Raw genomic sequence first — 17,254 nt, forward strand, 5'->3', positions numbered from 1 at the left:
CAATTAATTCGGTGGTCCAAATGTTCTGGGCGTTGGAAGAATTACCTTCAGAAACGAATGGCATCAAATTCACACAAGAGCAAAAAGAGTGTGAAAAATTTTTCGTGAAAACAACTCAAGTATTGCCTTCAGGACGGCTTCAAGTCAGAATGCCCTTTAAAGCTGACCGTAAGTTACTCAGTCACTCATATGAAACCGCAGTTCGGCGATTTCAGGCCCTGGAGAGAAGAACGTTGAAAGATCCAGATCTTCGTAAAATGTATCTGGACTTTATGAATGAATACAGAGCGCTGGGTCACATGAGCCCAACAAACAATAAGATCCCGAGTGAGCCACACTACTTCATTACGCATCAATGTATTTTAAGACCCGAAAGCACAACAACTAAATTACGTGTTGTTTTTGACGCTTCGAATCGTACTTCATCTCAAATTTCATTGAATGAACTTTTGATGGTAGGCCCAACCATCCAAGAAGAATTGTACTCAACTCTTCTTCGTTTTCGTCTACACAAGTACGCTTTAACGGCAGACATTACTAAAATCTACCGCCAAATAATGGTGCACGAAGAAGACAGAAATTGTCAGCTTATTGCTCAGCGATGCTAATACAACTAAATACCCTCTCGGTTCATTGACCATTAAAAGAGACTTTTATGTCGATGACTTATTGACAGGATCTGAAAATTTTGAGTTTCTAGATCTTATAAGAAGTGAAGTAATTAAAATATTAAACTCGGCAGGATTCACTTTAACAAAGCGGTTTTCGAACCACCCTAAATTTTTCGACAGTGATTGCACTGAAAGGTCATTAAGTTTCAATGACAAAAATTCAACTAAAACACTAGGAATCCACCGGTTGCCGAAAGAGGATTTGTTTCGATTTGTTTTGGATGCCAACTTTAATGATCTGCGAGCTACTAAACGGAACATATTGTTAGTCTCCGCTCGCCTTTTCGATCCTCTTGGATTATTAGCCCCATTAGTTAGCAAAGCAAAAATCTTATTGCAAGAACTTTGGATTCAAAAACTAGATTGGGATGAGTCGATTCCATTGCGCCTCAACACTAGCTGGCAGAATTTCAAAGCCAACCTACTGCAGCTCTCGTCAATTAGCATTCCTCGGTATGTAAACTTAGAGTCGACTGCTACATGCCGAATCCATGGCTTCTCCGACGCTTCAATAAGAGCGTACGGATGCTGCATATACATACGAAGCCAATCTGCTAGTGGTGTCAAATGTATGCTGCTTACTGCAAAGTCTAGAGTGGCTCCGCTGAAGACCAAATCTCTTCCGCGTCTCGAGCTCTCGACAGCACATCTTCTTGCCAAATTATGGTCACGAGTTGCACCAATGCTGAGTCGACGATTCGAGAAAATTACATTTTGGACAGACTCTGAAATTGTATTGCACTGGGTAAAAAGGCATCCATCTTCATTACAAACCTTTGTCTCAAATAGAGTGTACGAAATGCAAGAATTGACTGACAATGGACATTGGCGACATGTGCCAACGAAACAAAATCCTGCGGATCAAGTGTCTCAGGATTATAACGTGGACGAATTGAATAATTCTATATGGTTTGGCGGTCCACGGTTCCCCCTAGAAGACCCCGCTTTATGGTCAATTAACACTCACTTCCAGCTCTCCCCAGAAAACGAAGCCTTTAGAGAAGAAGAAAAACGCTGTCACATGCTGATTGAAAAATTCTCTTCTCATCAAAAGTTGCTTCGCGTGGTCGCATATTTATTACGATGGATAAGACGACCAAAAATGCCTACTGTGGGAAGAGCTCTGACGGCAGTTGAATTAAACTTGTGTTTTTTGAAAATTGTTCAGGTGATTCAACATTCTGAGTTTGCGAGTGAAATCCAAAAACTGACTAAAGGCACGACGCTACCCGCAAACCTGCAAAAACTCAACCCATTCTTGCATGAGTACTCGGATATGTCGCTTTCCTTTACACTAATCCGAGTAGGAAGTCTCCTATTAAATGCACCTCTTCCATACGAACATTCATTCCCATTATTACTGAATAAAAATTCGCATTTCGTTATCACTTACTTACGGTTCCTGCACTTTCGAAATCACCACGCTGGGGAAAAGGCGTTGGTTTGCCTTCTTCGAGAACGCATATGGCTAATTAATGCCAGAGAAGCTTGCAGTAGAACCGTAAGAAATTGTACACACTGCTTTCATTACAAGCGGAAGGTGCAAACCCAAATAATGGGAAATTTGCCAGTTGAAAGACTTCGAGCTTTACGACCCTTTCTGATATGTGGCGTAGATTTTTGTGGTCCCATATATACAACGTTAAAAATACGTGGTCGACCACCTGTAAAGACTTATATAGCAGTTTTCGTTTGCTTCACTTCAAAGACAGTACATTTAGAACTCGTCTCGGACCTAATTCTTCTATTTTCGCCCTTAAAAGATTCATTGGTCGCCGAGGGATGCCACAAAAAGTATTCAGCGACAACGCAACGAACTTTGTCGGCGCCGAAAGCAAGCTGCGCGAGCTGAAGGAGGCGTTCCTAGCGCAAGCCCCAAAACCTACATGACGGGCCTTCAGGAACGCAACAAATGGCTGCACCCCAAACGCAACCTGCAGCCAGGCGATCTCGTCTTCGTTCACGAAGACAACGTGCCGCCGCAGCAGTGGGTAATGGGACGCGTCGTCGCAACCGTCGAAGGCCAAGACGGCAAGGTACGAGTGGCAGACGTAGCAACCAAGGCGGGCACCATTAAGCGCCCAAGTCATAAACTCGCATTACTGCCCATGGATGTTGAAGGATCCTGATGCTGTCAAGGTGGCCGGTGTTGCGTCAAGAGACTTATATATTGTATGTTCAACCTAAAATGAACATAAAACATGAAATTAAAATTAATTACTTCTCTAAAACACATTTTATATTTGCATTATAAAGTTTTCCTTTTCATTTACTTACTCTAATAATATGAAACATACTTAACTTAATCTAATCATAAGTTATCGAAATGAATTGTACTTACCTCCTTTTTGTGCATACCTGTATACTTACATTACAACTGTTTTTTCCCGTTAGTTTTAAGATTTAGGCTAAGTCATCTAGTTGCTGAAATAAAGAAGGAATTGTGATTAGACCAGAATCAAGATCGCACGCGTTTTCTTTCCTTCGCTAATTTTCGTCACAGTATCGTGGCAATTGGTTGAATTTTAATTTTAGTGAATTTACGTGTCCCAACTATTTTTTATTTCAAAAACTCTTGAGAATTTTCGCTTAATTGGGCTATTTGATAATTTGTTCCGTTTTTTCAAAACGATTTTTATTAAATATTTTTTTTTACTTATAGGTACTGAGTGAAATAGTCCACTTATTTTTTTTTTACTTTTTCAGTATTTAAAATTTCTTTGAAGTCAAATAATTTATGTTACTTTTTATAAAAATATGTAAAGAAATAGAACTTAAAATAATTTAATTTTTAATTTTAATTTAATAAAAAAGGAACTGGTTTTTAAATTAACATATTTTTTGATTGTTTTCCTTCATCAATAGTTCAAAGGTTGTTCGTCGCCTTATCGCCCATTCATTGGAACGAGCACTTGGTAAAGCCTCGTTAATATCGTGCTCCGATTCATCAGGTTGGTAATCGAAGTAATCATCTTGTTGGAGTATAAAGTTGTGTAGCAACGCACATCAAAGCAAATCCAGCCGGGAGCCTTGAAGTGGCTATATACGACACACATGTGCGTTCGATTGGTACGTGTGCGATTGCGGTTTACTCGCGTATGGGCCTGTGCCCATACCGCACGATATGCACGATTCGTATTGGCCGCACGCCCAAGCTGGACTTGCGGCACAGTATGCCTACGTACTAAACCCTGAACTCCGTCGTCATTGCTTCTATTTGGACCGCGGAACTGCCGCTAGGTATTACATCGTGGGACCAAGCTTAGCCATTCAACTCTTCATTCACTTACTTTCGCTCTAATTCCGGTTAATCCTTCTGTTTTCGCTGTGTTTCCACTCTTCCTTTCTTAACTCTTGCATTGTTGCCTATTCATTCTGTCCCAGACCGCCTTCGATTCGATCACGTAAGGCACTATATTCTCCGGTGTCACGGGATCGTTTATCACATTCTCTATTTCTAGTCTTTCTTTTTCATATTTTGGGCAGGAAAAGGAAATATATAATGCATTTTCATTGCTGTTGCAGCAGAAAGAGCAATTTGTTTCGTCATCTTGTCCGTATTTGTATAGATATTTTCTATAACATCCATGACCAGTTAAAAACTGCGTAAGGTAAAAATCAGTTTCCCCGTCTTTCCATTCTATCCATGGTTGTATGCTTCTAAGGAGCCTGTGCGTCCATCTCCCCGTATGTGCTTCGTCCCATCGTTTCTGCCATTCGTTTAGGCTCCTTTGTCTTTCCTGCTTCCGCTCTTCGTTCGTTAAGCGAGCGCCAGTGCTTTTCATTTTATCGAATACTCGCTTAATTTGCATGGCCAATATGTCTGGTGGCATGAGGTTTGATATGACTCCAGCCGCCTGATATGATACAGTGCGGTGGGCACATGCAACCCTGATTGCATTCAGTCGTACTATTGAGCCTTTTCTGTGTATGTTTTCTGCTGCAGTGCTATCCCCCATATGGGTGCAGCATACATATGTATAGACTGACTCACTTTGACCAGGAAGACTTGTCTATTCTGACTTGGTCCACCAATGTTCGCCATTACCCTCGTTAGCGCCGCCTTTACCCTAGATGCTTTTTCACAGGCTTTGTCTATATGCGTCTTGTAACTTAGCCTCGAGTCTATCATCACTCCTAGATATCTCAAAGATTGCTATGTGGTACTGGTATATCCGTCAATATTGAGTGTGGCGACCTCTAGTTTCTTCCTGCTTGTGATTAGTACTGCTTCTGTCTTTTGGCTAGCTGGTTAAAGCTTTGTCACCATAAGCCATTCTTTGATATTTTGCACTGCATGATTGTAAAGACGCTCTATTTCGTGAATTTCTTTCGCTGCCAAAGTCATCGCGATGTCATCCGCGTATCCAATTATTTGCTAGGGTAATGGGAGGCGCAGCATTCCATCATATAAGATATTCCACAGAAGTGGGCCTGGGACAGAGACCTGTAGAACTCCGCCCGTCACCATATAGCGTTGTAGTTCTTCATCTGTGTCGTATAGCAGAACCCTGTCCGACAGGCAGTTGGAGATGATCTTCAGCAAATAGGGTGGTGTTTTCTTTAGTTGAAGAGATCTTATTAAATGAGGCCAGTAAGCTGAATTAAAGGCACTCTTAACATCGAATGTGACTACGGCACAGCACTCTTTGGATCCATACATCCATTTAGTTCCTTCTATAGCTTTACTTGCGACGTCAGTAAGTTTTTTAATTGCGTCAATTATTGTCCTGTGTCTGCGGAATCCATATTGGTTATTGGCCAGTCCCGGTTGCTCTTTTTAGAGATGTTGCCCTAAGCGTACGCTTATCATTCGCTCTAGGATTTTCCCAATCGTGTCTAGCATGCACAGTGGTCGCAACGAGTTTGGTTCTCCAAGCGGTTTGTTTGGTTTTTGTATTAGAACCAAACGTTGCATTTTCCAAATTTTTGGAAATAAGCCCTCTCGTAGGCACTTTGCGAACAGTCTTGTGAACGGGTTAGTGTTGTGTTTAATGGCTATCTTTAAGGCCTTGTTAGGAATGCCGTCCAGCCCTGATGCCTCGTTATTGGCGAACCTTTCTGCTGCCTCTACAACCTCTTTGTCAGTGACTGGTGTAGGTATTGTACCAGTTTCTTCTGATTGATATTCTTCTGGCGGTTGCGCCGAAAAGAGGGTCTGTACTACAGTCTTTAGTATTTTAGAACAGGTTAGAGCTTTGCCTTTGTGTCCTCAGACTTTTGTCATCACTATCCTGTAAGCATCACCCCATGAATTTCCGTCAAGTTTATTGCACAGCTATGTGAAGCAGCAGACCTTTCTCTTTTTTATAGTTTTTTGAGGTCGTTTCGCTCCCTCTTAAAGCAATTCTGAAGCACTGCGTAATTGTCACCTTCTTTGGCACAGACGCTTTGCTTTGTGACATTCGCTTCGTAGGACTTCAATTTCGTCATTCCACCAGTATGCAGGTTTTCTGTGCGTGGCTTGGCTTTTCCTACACATAGCGGCGTCACATGCCTTGCTGATGTGTCGTATTAAGTGTTCCGCCTGTTGTTCCGTTTCTGCAGCAGCGTTGTTCGGGTTGCTATCTAATATCAACTTGATTATTGATGGTTCGCTGTGGGGGACACATCATTTCCGTTAGCTTCCTTATCTCTTCTCCTAGTTCTCTCATGTAGTCATGAGAGTGCTTGCTTAGCCTGTGGTGTGCTATCATGCAAGGTTGGTGGTGACGATCTTGCCCTTGTCAGCTTTTCGACACTCAGCGCGTTTGTGGGCGATCGGTACGTGATTAAAGGGGTCTATATCCAAACTTGGTGTTCCCTGAGAGAAGTATATATCCTCCCTGCTCCTTGCTAATTCCGCTATTTGTTACTCTAGGTCCGCTACTAATCAGCGCGGCATAGATGTTGCTACTGTTATCACTGTTGCTCGTAGCGTTGGTTATATTGTTTCTCATAAATTTATCCATTATCTTCTGTTTTGTTTTACCAGTGCATTTTGTGCAGGGGGCGGGCCGAAATAGAGAGGAACGGGTATACCCTCGCTGTCTATGGTCCTATCCTAGTGCCTTGAGGCCTGTCCTTCGCTTGACCGGTCCCGAAAAACCCGCCCAATGCACACTTCTTGACCAGAGCCCGAAGGAGCTGGTTACAGCCACGTGGTGTGCCGGTCAACTTTAGTTCATTTAACAGCCGCACCTAACCTCGTGAACAAACGCTGACCAGGGAGCCGCCCACTATGGTTCCGTCGCGCCTGTATGTCGTGTGTGCACACAAAATCTCATTTCTCTCATGTCGCCGAATAGGAAAGATCGCGGACGAAAAACTTTCCACTAGCCTGTCGCACATGTTCGCTGTGTGAGCGAACGCAAAATGGACTTGTATGCCGTCTATGGCGAAACGATTTCATACAGATCGAACGCATATGTGTGTCGTGTATGGCTTCTTTTAAGGGGCTATAAGGGTGTAACGCATGAAAAATTGGTGATTTTCGGGATTTTTTTTTAAGAAATTACTCGATTGAATGTTTCAAACTTCTTTGGACGTAATAAGGTATACTTTCAGCTATATTTAACGATTTTTTTTTTGAAAGTGTCACAGTGGTATAGCCCTCTTAAGGCTTTTAAACTACCAAGTCTTTCTTTCAGCATTCCAAAACAGTGTTCAATTCCAATTCTATGTCGACACTCTTTCCTACAGTACTTTTTTACAAAATTCCTTTAACTCTCTAACTGGCGTTTTAACAGTACTAGTTAATTTATATGTCACGTGCTATGAGAATGAAGTCATGTTTGAAGTTTACGCAAGTGAGGATAGTTCTCTGATCGCCATTCACTTGGGAGTGGCCATAAACGATTCTTTTACAAATGGCTCAAGCAGCTCAGGACTTCCGGTCTTTGACGAAGTATCCTCTGGGTAGCCTAAGAACATCCGTTCGAAGTCGAGCTAAAGTGAGAAGGCGAAGCATCCCCTATGTAGGGTTGTGCGCTGGGTTTGGGACCCGCCACGTAAAAAACACCCCCAACGAAAATCAACCAACAGCCTCGGATGAGAGACCCCATGACGATGACGATCATGGCAAACGAAAGAAGGACTACTATTTGAGGCCATGCACCTGGAATGTCCGGTCCCTAAATTGGGGAGGTGCTGCTGCCGAGCCGGTTGATGTCCTCGTGAAATTAAAGGCTGACTTCACCGCCGTCCAAGAAATGCGATGGACGGGACAAGGACAGAGACGAGTTGGTCCTTGTAGCATTTACTACAGTGGCCATAGAAAGGAGCGCAAGTTTGGTGTAGAATTCGTGGTGGGAGAGAGACTCCGTTGCCGAGTATTATCACTCACTCCGGTGGATGAACGTTTAGCAACAATCCTCATCAAAGCGATCTGATCGCTGATTTGCGCCCACGCCCCAATGGAAGAGAAGGACGATGTGACCAATGATATCTTCTATCAACGCTTGAAGTGCACCTATGGGAGCTGCCTCCGCCACGATGTCAAAATCGTGTTTAGCGACTTTAACGCTAGGATGGGCAAGGAAGATATATTTGGAAAAACAGTCAGTAAATTCAGCCTCCACTAGGAAACATGCGAAATGTGGTTATCTGTAGTACTAGATTCCAGCATAAGAAAATACATCAAGCACCTGGCTGTCTCTGGATCGAAAAAACACCAACCATATCATGTTGTGCGTACTATCTGAGGTCCTAACATCGACTCGGCCTACTATCTTGTTGCAGACAAGATTCGCATATGCGTCTGTGCAGCGAAACACGCACGTCAACAAACACAAGGAATGTTCGACGTCGAAAAGCTGCAATCACAACAGACAGACGAACGATTTTCTACTCGGCATGCATTCACGCTCTTTGAGAGCAACCGTCAACAACTCGGTATAAGGGAACTGTGGGACGGCATTTCAAACCCCTACATGCAGCTGCAACCGAAACCATTGGTTTCCGGAAAGTGCAAAAGAACAGCTGGTACGTCGAGGAGTGCCATGTCGCAGCGGAGAGAAAACAGGCTGCCTACCTCGCAACGTTACGAGCGACCACAGTACGTGCAGGATGGGATAGATACCGAGAGGTGAAGAGAGAAGCGAGGCACATTTGCAGACAGAAAAAGAGCTAGAGCGAAATGCGTGAGTGAGCTTGATTAGCTGGCCGACAGGGGTAATGCTCGAAAATTCTCCGAAAAATGTAGCGCCTAAAAAAAGTTTTCTAGAGCGGAGCATACTCTTGTAGAACCCCCCAAGGTGATCTAGTGACTGTTACCCAGAGCACACTAAAATTATGGAGAGAATACTTCCCAGCCTACTGAATGGCAGTGAATGCATAACGCCAGGAGAAGGCGAACCCGATTCCCCAATCGATGACGATAGAGCAGTCGTTCCATTGCCCGACCATGAAGAAGTTCGAATAGCAATCACCCGTGTGAAACACAGCAAAGCGACGGGGGCCGATGGATTGCTGGCTGAGCTATTCAAAAACGGTGGCGAAGAACTGATAAGGAGCATGCATCAGCTGCTTTGCACAATATGGTCGGACGAAACCATGCCCAACGATTGACATTTAAGTGTGCTCTGCCCAATCCGCAAAAAGAGAGTCTCCACAATCTGCGACAACTACCATGGGATAAGCCTCCTCAACATCGTGTATAAAGTTCTATCGAGTGTATTGTGTGAAAGATTAAAGCCCACCGTCAACAATCTGATTGGACTTATCAGTGTGGCTCAAGGCCTGGCAAAGCAATAACCGACCAGATATTCACCATGCGCCAAATTTTGGAAAGGACTCGTGAGAGGAGAATCGACACGCACCACCTCTTCGTCGATTCAAAAGATACCTTTGAGTTGCTGTTATGATGCGACGTCTGAATTTGGTATCCCTGCAAAACTAATACGGCTGTGTAAACTGACGTTGAGCAAAAGCTCCGTCAGGATCGGGAAGGACCTCTCCGAGCCGTTCGATACCAAACGAGGTTTCAGACAAAGTGACTCCCTATCGTGCGACTTTTTCGATTTCCAATTAAGGAACCGGACATTCCAGGTGCATGCCCTCAAATCATAGTCCTTATTTCGTTTGCCATGGTCGTCATCAAAAGGGGGGTCTCTCATCCGAGGCTGTTTTTTCCTTTTCACTGGGGGTGTTTTTTACGTGGCGGGTCCCAAACCCAGCGCATAACCCTATGTAGGGGATGTTTCGCCTTCTCACTTTAGCTCGCCTTCAAATGGATATTCTTAGGCTACCCAGAGGATACTTGGTCAAAGACCGGAAGTCGTGAGCTGCTTGAGTCATATGTAAAAGAATCGTTTCTGGCCACTCCCAAGTGAATGGTGATCAGAGAACTTTCCTCACTTTCGTGAACTTCTACACATAACTCCATCCTCCTTTTCTTGCTCTAAATGTAAAATTAACGCTCCATTTCTATACGTCATTGCAGAAGAAAAAATTGTTGATAATTTAAAAGGTCAAGGAGTTACTAAGAATCTAGAAGGCAAACAAAGACCTAGTGGAGTGGTTCTCTTTTCATTTGACCCCTACAAACATCCAGAAAAAATTCAAGTCTGAGGGCGCACAATGCGCATTAGAACCTAAGAGGTATAAAAGTTGGCAGCTTCTAGGCCACTCAACTAAACGTTGTAACAACAATCCAGCCTGCGATACGTGCAATTTCCCTCCTCATCTCCCCTCGCCGTGCAACCACACAATACGCTCGATATAACCTTGTACGCGATGTTGAGGAGGCTAATCCCACGGTAGTTGGCGCAGATTGTGGGGTCTCCTTTTTTATGGATTGGGCATAGCACACTTAAATTCCAATCGTTGGGCATGCTCTCATCCGACCATATTTTGCAAAGAAGCTGATGCATGCTCCTTATCAGTTCTTCGACGCCGTGTTTGAATAGCTCGGCCGGCAATCCGTCTGCCCCTGCCGCTTTGTTGTTCTTCAGGCGGGCAACTGCTATTCGAACTTCGTCATGGCCGGGCAATGGAACGTCTGCTCCATCGTCATCGATTGGGGAATCGGGTTCGCCTTCTCCTGGTGCTATGTGTTCACTGCCATTCAGCAGGCTGGAGAAGTGTTCCCTCCATAATCTAAGTATGCTCTGGGCATCGGTGGCTAGATCACCTTTGGGGGTTCTACAGGAGTATGCTCCGGTCTGGAAACCTTCTGTAAGTCGCCGCATCTTTTCGTGGAATTTTCGAGCATTACCCCTGTCGGCCAGCTTATCAAGCTGTTCGTACTCACGCATTTCGGCCTCTTTCTTCTTCTGTCTGCAAATGCGTCTCGCTTCCCTCTTCAACTCTCGGTATCTATCCCATCCCGCACGTGTTGTGGTCGATCGTAACGTTGCGAGGTAGGCAGCCTGTTTTCTCTCCGCTGCGACACGGCACTCCTCGTCGTACCAGCTGTTCTTTTGCACTTTCCGAAAACCAATGGTTTCGGTTGCAGCTGTACGTAAGGAATTTGAAATGCCGTCCCACAGTTCCCTTATACCGAGTTGTTGACGAGTGCTCTCAGAGAGCAGGAGTGCAAGCCGAGTAGAAAATCGTTCGGCTGTCTGTTGTGATTGCAGCTTCTCGACGTCGAACCTTCCTTGTGTTTGTTGGCGTGCGTTTTTTGCTGCACAGAGGCGGGTGCGAATCTTGGCTGCAACAAGATAGTGGTCCGAGTCGATGTTAGGACCTCGGAGCGCACGCACATCTAAAACACTGGAGACGTGTCTTCCGTCTATCACAACATGATCGATCTGGTTGGTGGTTTTTCGATCCGGAGACAGCCAGGTAGCTTGATGTATCTTCTTATGCTGGAATCTAGTACTACAGATAACTATATTTCCGGCCCCGGCGAAGCCGATCAGCCTCAACCCATTTAGGGATGTTTCCTCGTGGAGGCTGAATTTACCGACCGCATCTTTGGTCACATCGTCCTTCTCTTTCGTCGGGGCGTGGGCGCAAATCAGCGATATGTTGAAGAACCTCGCTTTGATGCGGATTGTGGCTAGACGTTCATTCTCCGGAGTGAATGATAGTACTCGGCGACGGAGTCTCTCTCCCACCACGAATCCAACACCAAACTTGCGCTCCTTTATATGGCCACTGTAGTAAATGTCACAAGGACCTACTCGTCTCTGTCCTTGTCCCGTCCATCGCATTTCTTGGACGGCGGTGATGTCAGCCTTTGTTTTCACGAGGACATCAACCAGCTGGGCAGTGGCACCTTCCCAATTAAGGGACCGGACATTCCAGGTGCATGTCCTCAAATCATAGTCCTTATTTCGTTTGGCATGGTCGTCGTCAAAAGGAGGGTCTCTCATCCGAGGCTGTGTTTGCTTTTTCATTGGGGGTGTTTTTTTACGTGGCGGGTCCCAAACCCAGCGCACAACCCTAAGTAGGGGATATTTCGCCTTCTCACTTTAGCTCGCCTTCAAACGGATGTTCTTAGGCTACCCAGAGGATACTTGGTCAAAGACCGGAAGTCGTGAGCTGCTTGAGTCATATGTAAAAGAATCGTTTCTGGCCACTCCCAAGTGAATGGCGATCAGAGAACTTTCCTCACTTGCGTGAACTTCTACACATGACTCCATCCTCCGATCGATCGTAATTTGCCCATTTCCAATTCTTAGCGAATACGATGTAAAATGTCTTCGTATTCTAAAATTGACGTGGATTTGAAGGCTGATATGTCGAAATGACCATCGCGAAAAGTGTGCGAACTTCAGTGGCATGCGAAGTAGCTATCGAATCGTCCATCGTTTGATTACATTTATTATCATCTTCCAGCAATTGTAATTGCTTGCATGCTTCTCAAAAAGTTTCCGCTGGCTGTACTGTATTCTTTGGGTTGAAAAACACTCTTTAGAAATACTCCAAATGAACTGCGAAACGCACAACGGTCGGAAAAGTCGATTTCGCCAAACTACAATATCAAACATTGACATGAGTTTTGAATATGAATTAGACAATAGTGGCGAATATGGTACGATCCATATGTTGTCGACTTCGATATTCACTACTCTAAGTTGAATGGTAAATGTCCTGACATTGTCGTCTGATGAGCTACGACGATAGAGTGGAATCCATCATTTCCAGTTTGCGTTTCCGAAAGAAAAGCACGTAGATAGTGTTTCGTGCATTTATTGCAAGTCCGCAAGGTCCATGCACCAAATTGGTTTTCATCACTTCGTAGAATAATGGATCTTTCTGCGCATCAGGAATTTCCGCAGAAATGATTTCATCAATTTGATCTGGTGTAACCGCCATCCACAATCCAAAGAAGAATGTGTGCATGCCTCAAATGCGGCAAACCTCTTTTTTGCAACTCAACAGAGTACATCCAGCATCGTAGCTGTTGTTTGAAAAGTCTTGCTGTATTATCGTGATGATCGCTTGCTGATTGACAGCGATCCATAATTCCACACATATGCCATCGCATCCTGGGAGTCTCATATAGTTCATGTGTCTTGGGTTGCCATACGTTGATGGCAAAAAGAACGCCGACCGATATTAGCGCGATGTCTTCGTTGCTTCGTAACAAATTTCAATCTGTAATTGATCACTTCGTTTGAAACACACATAAAGTTTTCACTGAATAATTTTCAATAATTTTCCTTTAAATTGCCGGAATAAAAAAGCAAGCGACCGAAATTGAACAATTCAAATAATTTGCAAATCAAAATATTGAAAAACAAAACAAAAAAAATTATATAAAAAGTCACTTTTTGGAAATTTCCAATTTTTCGACTTTTCCTTATGAAAAGTATATGATTTTTTTTATATCTAACCCTTTTCAGATCCACAGCGAACAACTTCCGTTTTCATGAAGATTGGTTTCGCCGTTCTCGAGCGTTAGAGTAACTAACAAACAAACAATCATTTTTACTTACATATGTACATATCGTCACCTGAAATGCAAAATAACGTATCATCAAAAAATTCGAAATTGAGTGTCTTATTGATTACGCTTCATTACTTCAAATTACATACATAATATTACATATGTTCAACATTTTCAGGTTCCGCGGTCAGATATAAACCAGTTTTCACCAATATTAAAACTTTGTTTCACTTATGTTCCATTTTATTTCGTGTTTCATTCGTGCCACTGTAAATTTCCAAAAATGTTGTTTCGTTATTTTGCATTTCAAGTGACGATACTCGTATGTATGTATGTATATACAAAATAAAACGTTTGTATGAGAAAAAGAAAAGAGCTGTTTTTAGAGTTTTTTCGGCAACTTTCGTAATTTTTTCTTACATAAGAACCTTCTCCTAATGATAACAAATACAACAAAAAAAAAATCAGCCAAATCGGTTCAGCCATTCACGCGTGATGCCGTGACAACGAAACCGGTTTCATTTTTATTTATAAGATTAATATGGTTGCTGGTTTAAAGAAGAGGTCGAGACTTGTTTGCTTCTTTTCTTTTGTATAATAGCTCCTGACAATTGGTTTGCATCATTTGCTTTTTATCAAGGAATTGATACATTCAACTGTTTCCAAAAAACTCACTTTCTGTTATTGCATATTCTCCTTAATAACTGGTTCTTCAACTTCATTGTCAGACGCTTCGAAATCTGCGTCATCTTCCGTATTTTGATCGACGTTCCAATTTTCGATGTCTTCACTGCTGTCGTCAACACCACCCACCTAGGACAATAAAGATTGTACCTCCCGAAGTCGTCAGAATTCAACCAAGACTTCTTCAATTTAGCATATTCTAATGGGTTTTCAAACCCTTTGAAGCAACGGGGGATTTACCAATTATCAATGATTTCAACTTATGCGGACCATCTGCGCTCGCACACCAGATATATAAATGTGATTCTATCCTTAGCTATTTTTCGGCCAGGTGCCATCTTTTCGTAAATTTAATCTGATTTGCAATGAGTTTTCCTGCTTTGTTGACATTTTTTAATACACTAACTCTAAACAACTCACAAGTTCAAACGCCCATGACAAACAATGTATATACCTCGCGACACCGACAATAATTTTATAAATAGAAATTTGGGGAACACATAGCAATTGTTTTTCTTGCCAAACAAACAGTTGGGCTTGAAAACAAGATAAACTCAAAAAAGTAAACCAAAAGTTAACATTTTAGAGCGGTGCGTGGACGATTAAAATTGGTCAACTTAGCCGAAGGTTTAACTTTAACTTTTGCGTGATTCTACTGTACCTACATTCCAAAAATATTCTAAAAATAAAAACATAAAAAAATTTTCAATGCGAGAAGCACTAAAGCTATACAAACAACAATTACCCCCCACCTCGGCAAACACTTCTTTCGCTTCTGTTACAAACGAAAATACAATTCCCCACCGCTCATCATCTCCTCCCCCACCACTCTCTACAGACACTGTACTAAAATCCCCAACAACTTATCCTCTTCCACAACAAAAGAAAACCATGAAAAGAAACAAAAACAATGCCGATCTCACATTCCAATAACCATCTAAACTCATCAAATCAAACTACAAAAGAAAACAAAAAACAAACCCAACCAAAATAAGCATTCCACTCACTCCAAAAACATCCACAACAGATTCTCTTAACATCCAATCTCTATCTCTCCCTATAGACAATTCCGATCTCTCTCTACCTACCTATACAGACTATATCCCATTTTATGTAATTATCACATCTGACGATGAAAATCAATAACTTCTATAATTCCTCCTCACTTTTTTCTCAACTCCCATATGTTCAATTTTTTCCAATGGAATATGAACGGATTCTACAACAATTACACTGACCTAGAATTACTCATAAAAAACAATCATCAAATGTTACACTATATCACTACAAGAAACACACCGTTCACTTAATTCCGCAGCTACTGTACCCAAACAATACACTGCATATTTCTCCAACTTAACACAAATTCATACTAGCAAATAAGGTGTTGCTAATTTAATAAAAAAGATGATTGAATATAATAATGCAAAATATTCAAATAAAACAACCGAGCATTTTATATTGAATATATTTGAGTAGGGGGTACCCTGCAAAAAGTGAGTCCAGTCTTATACTGTATAAAAGACAGTCTTTCGTTGACTTACAACCGGACCAAGTCTAGACCAATCTCATGTAAAATCATAGGACCAATTTACACGGAGCATGTCCTAGGCTTGGTCTACCATTCTACCATTTATGCCGTCGACAGTCCAGACCAAAGATAGACGGTTTGGTCTATGCATAATACAGTCAGATGCTAGACCAAGTAGACTCTACAAATAGTGTCTATTCTAGTCTATATATGTTGCAGACCAAAGTAGATAGGTATTATGCAGTCCGATTGGTCTATGCATAAGACAGTCTCATTGATAGACCAATCGACCTGCACAAAAGCTATTTACTTTGGGCTATGCATTTGACTGTCTTATGCATAGACCAATCGGACTGCATAATACCTATCTACTTTGGTCTGCAATATATATTTTTTTAAAAATGAAAATTGCTGGTTTTATATCTTGGTTTCTTTATATTTTTGATTTCATTCATACATTTCGTTTAATTTAAACATTTAAAGTCTTCTCTTCTTAAAACTAAGTATAATTTATAATAATGATTCCAAAAGTAAAAAAAACAATTCCTCAGATAATGATTTCAAAAATTAAAAAAAAAATAATCACATATTCAGTAAAAAAAAAAAACTTTTTTTATACTAAAACTAGATAAAAAAAAAGTCAATAGTGTTAATTATATTAGTTATTTCCGATTTTTAGTTTATTCACTGTGGTCAATCTATATAGCCTTTTTTTAACAATGTGGAGGCATTTCGATAGTTGCTTATCGGGCTTTTCTGACGTCGCCGACAATCCACCTGTTATTAAAAATAAAAGAAATTGAAGAATATATTTAAACAAAAATTAATTTATATACGTACTTATAATCGCATTATACAAGGAAGTATATTTTTTGAGGCAAATCTTGCCATGGACGCCGCCTACATTGACTTCGTTGCACATAGATCTGGAGATAATTTTCTCAAAGTGCTTTTCAGGATCCCCCTTTAATAAGTGTTTTATTGCGTTAATCTGAAATGTTCATTCAAAATTATTAGTGGAATTTACAATAATTCAATTATTAAACTTACATATTCATTGATGTTCACCTCATTTATGGCGTTATTGACGCTTTCCATTTCTTCAATGGTTTTTATAGGGAAGAGTTTGCTCAAATTCCTCATATCTGCGTCCTTATTAGCAAGAACGCTTAATTGGAGACCCTGCTTTGCCTGAACTTCCATCATTTTCTTAAGGTAATCTGGAAAATAATCATTTTTAAAACTATTTGCATCAAAACTTTATTTAAAAAAATACCTAGCATGTTGTCAAATTTGGTGTTCAAATTGTCAATTTTAGCCTCCAAAGATTTGCACCTTTCAAAAGTTTTGTTACTGCTATTGCTGTTGGGGAAGTTGGTATTATTATTGGTTTTGAGATAGTTGTTGTTATTGCTGCTGCCGCTATAGTTGTTTTCGGAATGAATTTGCGAATCATCTATAGAATTATTTTAAAAATTATTAATCCGTTATGAAAAGTTAGAAACAAAATATACTCACAAAATATTATTTCATTCTCTTTGTCTTATC

At 41.6% G+C, this 17,254-nt stretch overlaps 2 protein-coding genes across 2 annotated transcripts in view; one reads left to right on the plus strand and one right to left on the minus strand.

The window, feature by feature from the left end:
• Positions 1-17,254, plus strand: part of LOC125779137 (uncharacterized) — a 154,822-nt gene that overhangs the window by 43,328 nt on the left and 94,240 nt on the right. The gene's annotated exons all lie outside the window — the stretch shown is intronic.
• On the minus strand, positions 16,129-17,173 carry LOC105231579 (uncharacterized). The gene is made up of 4 exons (XM_049459848.1): positions 16,983-17,173; positions 16,757-16,926; positions 16,547-16,697; positions 16,129-16,483 (listed from the first exon to the last, which is right to left on the minus strand). Exons 1-4 carry the CDS (start codon positions 16,987-16,989, stop codon positions 16,365-16,367), a joined length of 447 nt encoding a protein of 148 aa, XP_049315805.1. The 5' UTR covers positions 16,990-17,173; the 3' UTR covers positions 16,129-16,364.

The sequence above is a fragment of the Bactrocera dorsalis genome, chromosome 6, assembly GCF_023373825.1.
Source record: "Bactrocera dorsalis isolate Fly_Bdor chromosome 6, ASM2337382v1, whole genome shotgun sequence".
Taxonomy (NCBI): domain Eukaryota; kingdom Metazoa; phylum Arthropoda; class Insecta; order Diptera; family Tephritidae; genus Bactrocera; species Bactrocera dorsalis.